Below are 12116 nucleotides of genomic sequence, written 5' to 3' on the forward strand. Positions count from 1 at the left end.
AGGGTTAGGGTTAGGATCCCTTTAGGGTTAGGGTTAGGGTTAGCATCCCTGTAGGGTTAGGGTTAGGGTTAGGATCCCTGTAGGGTTAGGGTTAGGGTTAGGATCCCTGTAGGGTTAGGGTTAGTATCCCTGTAGGGTTAGGGTTAGGGTTAGGGTTAGGATCCCTGTAGGGTTAGGGTTAGGATCCCTGTAGGGTTAGGGTTAGGGTTAGGATCCCTGTAGGGTTAGGGTTAGGGTTAGGATCCCTGTAGGGTTAGGGTTAGGATCCCTTTAGGGTTAGGGTTAGGGTTAGGATACCTGTAGGGTTAGGGTTAGGATCCCTGTAGGGTTAGGGTTAGGATCCCTGTAGGGTTAGGATCCCTTTTGTGGTTGTGTTATGTTTAGGATCCCTTTTGGGGTAGAGTGCTTAGGGTTATGAGCCCTAACCCTACCCTAACTATTTCAGTTTATAGTGTGTTTTTTAATGAATGTTGTTGATTGTCGCACGAACCACTCAGGATTGACGGCGACAGAGCTAGTGGTAAAACAACTGCACACAAGCGTTTTTATTGGTGTTTGTGTTTTCAGTTTGTGCTTGTGTTCAGTTATTAGGGGTTACTTTGAAATATTTCCAGCAATTGTGTAACATTACTTGGTCGCGCTATAGATTATGAGATGACACTATTGTATTTATTGTAGGTTCGGGATTATCCGGCCTTGTTGGACCCAGCCGATGAATCCTACAAGGATAAATATTTCCGGGAACTAGCCTGGACCAAAATTGTACGAGACCTTATCCCAGATTGGGACAAGTATCCAGGGAGTACACAGCAGCAAATTGGTAATTTTAATTAAATTTATTTAGTAAACCTTGAGTATATTAAAAATATAATTTGTTTAGATCTCACAAAAAATGTTGTTGTATTTTGTAACCTTTTTTTGGTAGATAACGATGTGAGGAAACGTTGGCGCTCAGAGACCGTTTCACGAAGTTCCTGAACGAATGTTCTAAGAGTGGCTCTTCGCCGAGCAAAAGTAAATTTCCATTTAGCGAAGAGCTGCAGTTTCTTGTGTCCAGTAGGACATTGAGAAAGTAAGTTAAAATCCACTCCACATGATTATTTAAATATAATATGTTGTGCGAAAAATTGATGTTTTTTTTTTCTCCAACAGGACGGAAGGAAACATGTCGGTAGCTGATTTGGAGGACAGCGACAAAGAGGATGGAGCAGGCAGTTCCTCTGGAGTGGGAGGGACCATCTCTACCTCCACTCCCACAGCTTCTGCTGAATCAGCATCCACTTCAGCAGCTGCTGCATCAACATCTAGTTCAGCAGCTGCTGAAGCATCTGATTCCGCAGAAGCTGTGAGAGTGGAGAAGAGAGCTGTCTATCCGGTGGCAGCAGAGAAAAAAAAAAAAAAAACAAAGAAAAACCAAGATGACCAAACTGTCCAAATCGCTTGCGACACGTTAGATCTATTAAAAAAATCTAGTTCTGATGACCACTGCGACTCCTTCGCACTAACTGTGGCAAGAAAAACACGCTCCCTGCCACCGGATAGACAATCTCTTTTCATGTCCATGGTCCAGATGTCCCTCACTGCTCTGGAGGACCCTGCTCCGATATCTCCATACAATGAAGTTCTGATGGGGGTGTTGGGACTTTTCAGGCCCCGACACCGAACACCGGAAACACAAGCTACCAGACCCCAGTATTTGGCCCACAGCCAAGTTACTTCTGGAGATAGAGGAAGTTCGCAGCATATGGGGGGAGCACCATATCAATCAGAGGGATCAAATTTCCTCTATTCTCCAGAATATACTTTTCTGAATTGAACATGGGCAAAAATTTTCAGTGGCACCGAGTTTTTTTTGGTTTGTTTTTTAGCTCCAGTTGCCGGTTGGCTTTGAAATGGGCTTTTTTTTGGTTTTTTCTAATTGAAAAATCTTTTGTAAATATTGCAAAGAATTTGTGTTCTTTTAAATATATTATATTTCAAACATACTATTCTCTTCTTTATTACAATGCGGTCAAGGCCGCTATCCTGGGTTTATGGGCTATCAATTAGTGGTTTATGTGTTGATGTGTTAACAATTGTATACGTCATACTGCTATTATTTTCATAAAACACCAAAATTTTTGTAGCCAAAAAAAACAAAAAAAAACTAATTACACCCAAATAGATTTTTTATTGATATTACAATCAATTATTTAACACAGTTTTTTTGGTAACATGAAACAAAAAATTTTTTTTTCAAACTTTTGTGTTGGTTGCTGGCGTTTCTCATTCTTCGGGATGTTGTCAAAACTGTTATCAGCGATGTCGGCAACATTTCTGGGGGGGTCAGTGTAGATGCATCCTTCTCTGCTGGTCAGGCTGCTCAAAACCAGCACAGGAGTATTGCCAGTGCACGGCACCTTCAGGACTCATAAAGTAGTCAGTGAAGGATTCTCTCACACGCACACCAGAGTTGGACGGCCTACCCAGACCCCCGTTGTCAACTGGATTAAATACTGGCTGCTGGTACTCCACATCAACGTCAGTGTTGTATTCACGAGCATAGTTGTGGAGTACACAGCAAGCCTTTATCACAGCATCAACGGTGTCTGTGTCCAACTGAATGGCAGTGTGAAAGATCCTCCACTGACTAGTCATGATCCCAAAGGTGCATTCCACATATCTGCGTGCACGACTCAGCCGATAATTAAAAATCCTCCGTCGGGCATCCAGTCCCCTTCGTGGGTATGGGCGCAGCAGGGTTGTCGTTAAGGGAAACGCCTCATCCGATACCATCACGAACGGCACTGGATGTGTGGAACCCGGCAAAGGTCGTGGGGCTGGGAGCGTGCCGCCATCTCGAAGAATTTGCATCCCAATCTGTGACGTTCGCAACACCCGAGAATCCCCAGTACTACCATAGGCACCAACGTCAATGGCAACAAATTTGTAATGGGCATCAGCCACCGCCATCAGGACCACTGAAAAATACTTCTTATAATTAAAGAAGCGTGATCCTGATCGTGGTGGCTGCTGAACCCGAACATGTTTACCATCGACTGCACCTATGCAGTTTGGGAAATTGGCCACAGACTGAAAGCCTGCTGCAACCTGCAGCCAAGTCTCCTCGGTTGGGGAAGGCATCACCATGGGCTGCAACTTCTGCCAGATGACGGTACATGTACACCTCACAATGTTAGAGATGGTAGATTTACCAACTCTAAATTGGAGGTGCAGGGATGTATAGCTCTCTCCTGTGGCCAAAAATCTGAAAAGAAACAAAAAAGAAAATTAGAAATGTCACACAAAAAGGTAATTACAACATGTCACAAGTTAAGGCCGCTATTATATGCGTCCAGCACCATTCAATAATGCTGGCATTAACACCCAGCACAACACAAAGGGTGTAAAAAACATTAATAAAAGGCCTGATGGGACTTGTGCACACACGCATGCGAGATATGACCAAGTGTTGCATGGTAATCCCCGGACCTGCTGCATGCACTCCGTTGTGGAGCGTGTGGCTCCATGTATTGGTATGTGGGTGCAGACTCCGCTCCAGAGTGCAGGCGGCAGAGCCGGGGTTTACCATGCAACACTCGCCCGTATCTCACGTGTGTGTGTGTATGTGTGCCCCCTGTCCAACAAGAGGACTGGGTGGGTTTAATCACACATACTGGACACACACACAAGTAAAATACAGACCTAACAACATTCCCCCAAAAAATTGTTACTTACCGCAAGGTGATGAGCAGCCTTTCTTCAGCAGAGATGGACTTCCTCATTACCGTGTCTTGCAGTGTTAAATGGGGTGCCAGGATGGTAAGCAGTCTGTCAAAGGCAATAATTGGTAACCGACAAAACGATATAAATTTTTCAGGATATCTGAAAATTGCAAAAGAACAACAAAAAAGGGTTACTTCACAAGTATTGCTAGCCAAAAAAGGTAAATTAGTCATTCTATATATTTCTACTTACCTCCTCAAATCATTGTACAGCACATGAAAGTGCCCCTTCTCAGTTCGGTCTTCTACAAGCGGGTGCACCCACAATCGTTTCTGCACACGTCTTCTCTGCCGCCACTAAATAGAAAAATAAAAAAATATTTCGTAAACACAACAATTAGAAAAATATATCAAACATGCAAGGAAAACAATGTCGATTATGTAAGGATACGTGTCCACATTCAGGAAGGCCCACCCCATTCTAGTACGCAATGATGCCAGATGTGTTCATTGTACAAATCCAGCATCATCACACCCGACGTATAGGGTCCTCTTTTATTCATTGCGGAGCCGCAGTTTCACAACAAGGAACACAGACATGCTGTGATCATAAAAGACGCGCAGCATGTCCGGAGTCGCAGGGCTGACGGATGACACACAGTGGACACGTGATTTCATGACATCACCTCCAGTATGCTGACATGTGGACGCTGCATGTTTGGCGCTGCGGCCACACGCAGCGCCAAACATACAACGTTTCCAGAATGTGGACAAGTACCCATAACCCAATATATAAAACAAACAGACATCTGCTTACCTGACATGCATGTCGATTCAAAATTAGAAGCATCAACCCCAGGATCGCAATCCGGTGTGGCGTGCGGAGCTGGATCCGTGGGCTGTCATCTGGACGACGCTCTGCACGTCCACTCATTTTGATGTGTAAGTTCCAAAATGGAGGATGGAAGAAGAAAAGGGTTGGACAAGGAAATGACATCATTTTTTTTTTTTTTCCCCCCCCACTGCAGTAAACTTTATTTCTGTCAAACACAGACAATCTGCAGACAAAACTGCATCAAAAAACGCACTAAAAAACGCACTAAAAAACGCACCAAAAACGCACCAAAAAACGCACCTGCGTTTTCTGCAGAGACCTGCGGTTTCAGTCAGGAAAAAAAAAGGATGGAAATCCTGAACGTGTGAACATAGCCTTATACACCAGAAAACACAGTACTTACAATTGTATTAACCAGATTTGACTTTAGCATTTTGTTTTCACTCTTGCTCTTGATCAAAATGCCAAATTACTTCCTGTGTGGTACGATAGTGATACACAATAAGGCATAAAAAGTCTAAGGAAAATTATTACATTTTAGTCAGTGCATTTTGACAGTATAATTTAGACTTATATATTATGGGGATTGGCTTGCTCTTCAGGCAAGAGAAGCAAAGAAACTGAGCCATACACCGTATTAGTATTCACATGTTTTATTTAAAAGATGTAGGGAAAAATGCAAGCTGAGAAAAAAGTAGGGTTTGTTTTTTGTTTTAAATTTTCTCTTAGTGGATTCTGCAAAAGAGAATATTTGCTCCCGCTGTGACTGTTATTAAGTGAAGTATTTTCCCTCTGGAAAAGTAGATTACAGCTCCGAAACATATGGAATGCAACAAAAAAATGAAAGAATAGCACTTACCAATGTCTTCTTTATATAACAGGTACAACTATATCTGAGCAACAATTCCCAGCAGAGTATGCCATGTTTACAATGTAATGGAACAGAGAATTTTGACAGTGGAGATCACGCCGGATACTCTAAAGAAAACCTATCATGAAAATATGTTTTTATTGTGTGGCTTACTTTGAATGTCTGCTAGCTCGCAAAGCCAAGGAGAGAAATTTATCATTTTTTAATAGATAATTATGTCTAGAAAATGCATTCTGTAACAGGTTTATATTATATTCACCTACAGTACATTGTTTTGGGTTATCTTTTAAACTTTTAAGAACTTTGCAACTTTGCTGATGTATACAATGTTTAATTTGCCAAAAAAAAGTAAATTATGTTTTGGATTTCTTTTCTTCCAAAATTTGATAGCTGGATTTTTATTGTCGCTGAACAGTAAAAATATTTTCTTGTACGTGATTTTAATTACATTATAAAGAGTGCATATCTAACATTTCAAAGAATTAATACTACTTGTTAGATGCATATGAACTCTATCATACAGAGACACAGTGTAACGACCCGGTTGGTGGGATCAGTCTTCAAGATACTGGGAGATTGGGCCCCGTGTGGCTACAGGCATTCCCCTGTTTCTCTCAATCTTACTTAACCTGTCGGTGCTCTCGCGATGTTCCCTTGGACTGCGGTGCCCAAGATCTGGTCCGAGACCAAGGCATCCTTGGTATGGGCATCCATGCGGATGTAAGCTCATGCTGACAAGAGACATCTGGATTCCCCTCCATTACAACCAGGGGACAAGGTATGGCTCTCTTCTAGGCACATTCGCCTCACGGTTCCCTCCTACAAATTTGCTCCTCGGTTCATCAGTCTATTTGAGGTGCTTCAGAGCATCAATGAGGTATGCTACCGGTTTAAATTGTCTCCCTCTTTTCGGATCCACAACTCTTTTCATGTCTCTTTAACCTATTTCCAGGTTCCTGGCATTCTTTCTTCCCTCTCTGTCTCTGCTGGTGATGTCGTTGAGGTCAAGGCCATACTTGATGTGAAATGGAGAGGGAGCAAAATGCTGTTTTTGGGCGACTGGAAGGGTTTTGGTCCAGAGCAGCGGTCTTGGGAACCGAGAGAGAATATTAATGCTCCTCGTCTGATGAATTGGTTCCTGGATGGCTTGAAAAGGAGGGGGCATAAGGGAGGGTTACTGTAACGACCCAGTCAGTGGGAATCATCTCCAGGATACTAGGAGATTGGGCCATGTCTGGCCGCAGGCATTCCCCTGTTCCACACAATCTTACTTACCCTGACCGCACTCCCACGATGTTCCTTCGGGCTGCGGTGTCTTCCCAATGTGTCGCCTCTTCTGTGTCACAGGGGAGCATAGAGCGCACGCACTGCTAACAAATGTTTTAAAGCGCCAGTGCACCTTTTTCCTGTAATCACCTCTCAGCCAATCGCTGAGAGGCCTGCCTATACTTAAGGTCCTCACTTCCTTTGGGAGGTGCCTGGGCAACTTTGTGTATTGTTCTAAGTTACCATTCTCAGGTCCCAGACCAGCGCCTGCTTGTTCAACCTTGTCTTGCCTTGTTCTAATTCCCAGTGTTTTCCTCTAGTGCTGGTGCTCTGCCTACCTACCATCTCCTTGCGGACTCTGGCGGTACCCTCTGGACTTTCTGGTTTACCTTCTCCAATTCCCAGGACCTCTTGCTCTCCTCCCCTTGGTTCTACTGTTCCTCTTGGGTATGATCCTCTGGTCTTGGAGCTGTTGCACTTGAGCCTCCTTGGTTGTTCTGGGTCAATAGTTGATAAGGGGTTTGCTCGCTGGAGCTGCCATGGGGAATTGGGTATTTTGGTCCAGGGGTCCTCCCATACCACTTGAAACCACAAGAGGGAGCCCAAGAGCAGAACTCACAAAAGTGCCACTTACAACCACCGGAGGGAGCCCAAGAGCGGAATTCACAACAATACCCCCCCTTGAGGAGGGGTCACCGAACCCTCACCAGAGCCCCCAGGCCGATCAGGATGAGCCAAGTGAAAAGCACGAACCAAATCGGTGGCATGGACATCGGAGGCAACAACCCAAGAATTATCCTCCTGGCCATAACCCTTCCACTTGACAAGATACTGAAGCCTCCGCTTCGAAAAATGAGAATCCAAAATCTTCTCAACCTCATATTCCAACTCTCCCTCAACCAACACCGGGGCAGGAGGGTCAACCGAGGGAACAACGGGCACCACATATCTCCGCAACAAAGATCTATGGAAAACATTATGAATGGCAAAAGAGGCTGGAAGAGCCAAACGAAAAGACACCGGATTAATAATTTCAGAAATTTTATAAGGACCAATAAACCGAGGCTTAAACTTAGGGGAAGAAACCTTCATAGGAACATGATGAGAAGACAACCAAACCAAATCCCCCACACGAAGCCGGGGACCAACACACCGACGGCGGTTAGCAAAACGTTGAGCCCTTTCCAGAGACAACGTCAAATTGTCCACCACATGAGTCCAAATCTGCTGCAGCCTGTCCACCACAGAATCAACACCAGGACAATTAGAAGGCTCAACCTGCCCAGCAGAAAAACGAGGATGAAAACCGAAATTAGAAAAGAAAGGTGAAACCAAAGTAGCTGAACTAGCCCGATTATTAAGGGCAAACTCGGCCAACGGCAAGAAAGACACCCAATTATCCTGATCAGCAGACACAAAGCATCTCAAATAGGTCTCCAAGGTCTGATTAGTTCGCTCAGTTTGGCCATTAGTCTGAGGATGAAATGCCGAAGAAAAATACAAATCAATGCCCATCCTAGCACAAAAGGCAAGCCAAAACCTAGAGACAAACTGAGAACCTCTGTCAGACACAATATTCTCCGGAATACCATGCAAACGAACCACATGCTGAAAAAACAATGGAACCAGATCTGAGGAGGAAGGCAACTTAGGCAAAGGTACCAGATGGACCATTTTAGAGAACGGATCACAAACGACCCAGATAACAGACATCTTCTGGGAAACAGGAAGATCCGAAATAAAATCCATGGAAATATGCGTCCAGGGCCTCTCAGGGACCGGCAAAGGCAAAAGCAACCCAATAGCGCGGTAACAGCAAGGCTTGGCTCGGGTGCAAGTCCCACAGGACTGCACAAAAGCACAGACATCGCGCGACAAGGAAGGCCACCAAAAGGACCTAGCAACCAAATCTCTGGTACCAAAAATCCCAGGATGAGCAGCTAACACTGAACAATGAACCTCAGAAATCACCTTACTTGTCCATCCATCAGGACCAAACAGCTTCCCCACTGGACAGCGGTCAGGCTTATCAGCCTGAAATTCCTGAAGCACCCGCTGCAAATCAGGGGAGATGGCAGAAAGAATCACCCCTTCCTTAAGAATGCCAACCGGCTCAAGGACTCCAGGAGAATCAGGCAAAAAACTCCTAGAGAGGGCATCAGCCTTAACATTCTTAGATCCCGGAAGATACGAGACCACAAAATCAAAACGGGAGAAAAACAGGGACCATCGAGCCTGTCTAGGATTCAGCCGCTTGGCCGACTCGAGGTAAATCAGATTCTTATGATCAGTCAGGACCACAATGCGGTGTTTAGCTCCCTCAAGCCAATGTCGCCACTCCTCAAATGCCCGCTTCATAGCCAACAACTCCCGATTGCCGACATCATAATTGCGTTCCACAGGCGAAAACTTTCTGGAAAAAAAAGCACACGGTTTCATCAAAGAACCATCAGATTCCCTCTGAGACAAAACGGCCCCTGCCCCAATCTCAGAAGCGTCGACCTCAACCTGAAAAGGAAGAGAAACATCCGGCTGACGCAACACAGGGGCAGAAGTAAATCGGCGTTTAAGCTCCTGAAAGGCCTCAACAGCCGCTGAGGACCAATTCGTCACATCAGCGCCTTTCTTCGTCAAATCAGTAAGGGGCTTAACCACACTGGAAAAGTTGGCAATGAAACGGCGATAGAAATTAGCAAAGCCCAAAAATTTTTGAAGGCCCTTCACAGATGTGGGTTGAATCAAGTCATGAATAGCTTGGACCTTAACAGGATCCATTTCCATAGACGAGGGAGAAAAAATAAAACCCAAAAAAGAGACCTTCTGAACTCCGAATAGGCACTTAGACCCCTTCACAAACAAAGCATTATCACGAATGATCTGGAACACCATCCTGACCTGCTTCACATGAGACTCCCAATCATCGGAAAAAATCAAAATATCATCCAAATATACAACCATGAATTTATCAAGATAATTGCGGAAAATATCATGCATGAAGGATTGGAACACAGATGGAGCCCAAATGGCATCACAAGGTATTCAAAATGGCCTTCGGGCGTATTAAATGCAGTTTTCCATTTGTCACCCTGTTTAATACGAACAAGATTATATGCCCCTCGGAGGCCAATCTTGGTAAACCAACTAGCCCTCTTAATCTGAGCAAACAAATCAGAAAGCAAAGGCAAGGGGTATTGGAATTTGACCGTGATCTTATAAAGAAGACGATAATCTATACAGGGTCTCAAGGAGCCATCCTTCTTAGCAACAAAAAAGAAACCCGCTCCCAATGGTGACGAAGACGGCCGAATATGCCCTTTCTCCAAAGATTCCTTAACGTAGCTCCGCATGGCGGCATGCTCTGGCACAGACAGATTGAAAAGTCGGCCCTTAGGGAACTTACAACCTGGAATCAAGTTAATAGCACAATCACAGTCCCTATGTGGAGGAAGGGAACTGGACTTGGGCTCATCAAATACATCCTGAAAATCCGACAAAAACTCAGGGACCTCAGAAGAGGGGGAAGAGGAAATTGACATCAATGGAACGTCACTATGTACCCCTTGACAACCCCAACTAGTTACAGACATAGTTTTCCAATCCAGCACCGGATTATGTTCCTGTAACCATGGAAAACCCAGTACAACAACATCATGCAAGTTATGCAACACCAGAAAACGGCAATTTTCCTGATGTGCAGGAGCCATGTACATGGTTATCTGCGTCCAGTACTGAGGTTTATCCTTGGCCAATGGTGTAGCATCAATGCCCCTCAAAGGAATAGGGCTCTGCAAAGGCTGCAAGGAAAAACCACAGGGCCTGGTGAATTCTAAGTCCATTAAGTTCAGGGCAGCACCTGAATCCACAAATGCCATGACAGAAAAGGACGACAATGAGCAAATCAGGGTCACAGATAAAAGAAATGTAGGCTGTACAGTACTAATGGTAACAGACCTAGCGACCCTCCTAGTACGTTTAGGGCAATCAGAAATAACATGAGCAGAATCACCACAGTAAAAACACAGCCTATTCTGACGTCTGAATTCCTGCCGTCCTGTTTTAGTCAAAATCCTGTCACATTGCATAGGTTCAGGACTCTGCTCAGAGGACACTGCCATATGGTGCACAGCTTTACGCTCGCGCAAACGCCGATCAATCTGAATGGCTAGAGACATAGATTCGCTCAAACCAGTAGGCGTAGGGAAGCCCACCATAACATCTTTAAGGGCTTCAGAAAGACCTTTTCTGAAAATAGCAGCCAGAGCATCCTCATTCCATTTAGTGAGCACAGACCATTTCCTAAATTTCTGGCAGTATAACATAGTAACATAGTAACATAGTTAGTAAGGCCGAAAAAAGACATTTGTCCATCCAGTTCAGCCTATATTCCATCATAATAAATCCCCAGATCTACATCCTTCTACAGAACCTAATTGTATGATACAATATTGTTCTGCTCCAGGAAGACATCCAGGCCTCTCTTGAACCCCTCGACTGAGTTCGCCATCACCACCTCCTCAGGCAAGCAATTCCAGATTCTCACTGCCCTAACAGTAAAGAATCCTCTTCTATGTTGGTGGAAAAACCTTCTCTCCTCCAGACGCAAAGAATGCCCCCTTGTGCCCGTCACCTTCCTTGGTATAAACAGATCCTCAGCGAGATATTTGTATTGTCCCCTTATATACTTATACATGGTTATCAGATCGCCCCTCAGTCGTCTTTTTTCTAATTCTACCGCTTCCTGACCCTGACACAAGGCCAACAGGGTTTTCTCTGCATGATCCACAGAATTAGGTTCATCATACAATAATCCGAGCGCTTGAAAAAATGCGTCTACATTCAGCAATTCCGGATCCCCTGATTCAAGGGAGAATGCCCAGTCCTGACGGTCACCACGTAGCAAGGATATGATGATTTTTACTTGCTGAATGGGATTACCAGAAGAACGGGGTTTCAAAGCAAAAAAAAATTTGCAGTTATTTTTAAAGTTCAAAAACTTGGATCTGTCTCCAAAAAACAAATCAGGGGTAGGTATTTTAGGCTCCAAAACCGGAGTCTGACAACATAATCTTGGATACTCTGTACTCTTGCAGCAAGTTGATCCACACGAGAAAACAAACCCTGAACATCCATGCCAGAGCACAAATCCTGCACCACCCAAAGGTCAAGAGGAAAAAAAAGACAAAAGAGTGCACAGAAGAAAAATGGCTCAGAATTTTTTCCTTCTTTTGGGATGCATTTAATTCATTTTTGGCCACTTGTACTGTTATGATCTGGTGGTTTAGGAGCAACATGGAACGAGCTCAGAAGGAAGTGGTAACTGTACTGACCGCAGTCCCTAAGCTCAACACAACACTAGAAGTAGCCGTGGGATGCTCCTAACTCTCCCTAGGCACCTCGACTGTTATGACCTGGTGGTTAGGAGCACCCGGAACGACCTGAT

The 12116-nt window shown here is 44.5% G+C and overlaps 1 protein-coding gene and 1 long non-coding RNA gene across 2 annotated transcripts in view; one reads left to right on the forward strand and one right to left on the reverse strand.

Moving 5' to 3' along the window:
- The first annotated feature begins 355 nt into the window (after positions 1-355).
- Positions 356-1875, forward strand: LOC138638387 (uncharacterized). Its single transcript, XR_011312492.1, has 3 exons — positions 356-820; positions 926-1072; positions 1153-1875. It is a non-coding gene; the product is annotated as an uncharacterized lncRNA (long non-coding RNA).
- A 280-nt stretch (positions 1876-2155) lies between these two features.
- The window catches only part of LOC138637846 (uncharacterized), a 28211-nt gene continuing 18250 nt past the window's right edge, over positions 2156-12116 (reverse strand). The window contains exons 2-4 of the mRNA XM_069726770.1: positions 3958-4061; positions 3718-3864; positions 2156-3247 (exon numbers count right to left, since the gene is read on the reverse strand). Coding sequence (XP_069582871.1) covers positions 2326-3247; positions 3718-3864; positions 3958-4061 — 1173 coding nt within the window. The 3' untranslated portion in view covers positions 2156-2325. The remainder of the gene's footprint in view (positions 3248-3717; positions 3865-3957; positions 4062-12116) is intronic.

This window comes from Ranitomeya imitator, chromosome 5 (assembly GCF_032444005.1).
Source record: "Ranitomeya imitator isolate aRanImi1 chromosome 5, aRanImi1.pri, whole genome shotgun sequence".
NCBI classification, from domain to species: domain Eukaryota; kingdom Metazoa; phylum Chordata; class Amphibia; order Anura; family Dendrobatidae; genus Ranitomeya; species Ranitomeya imitator.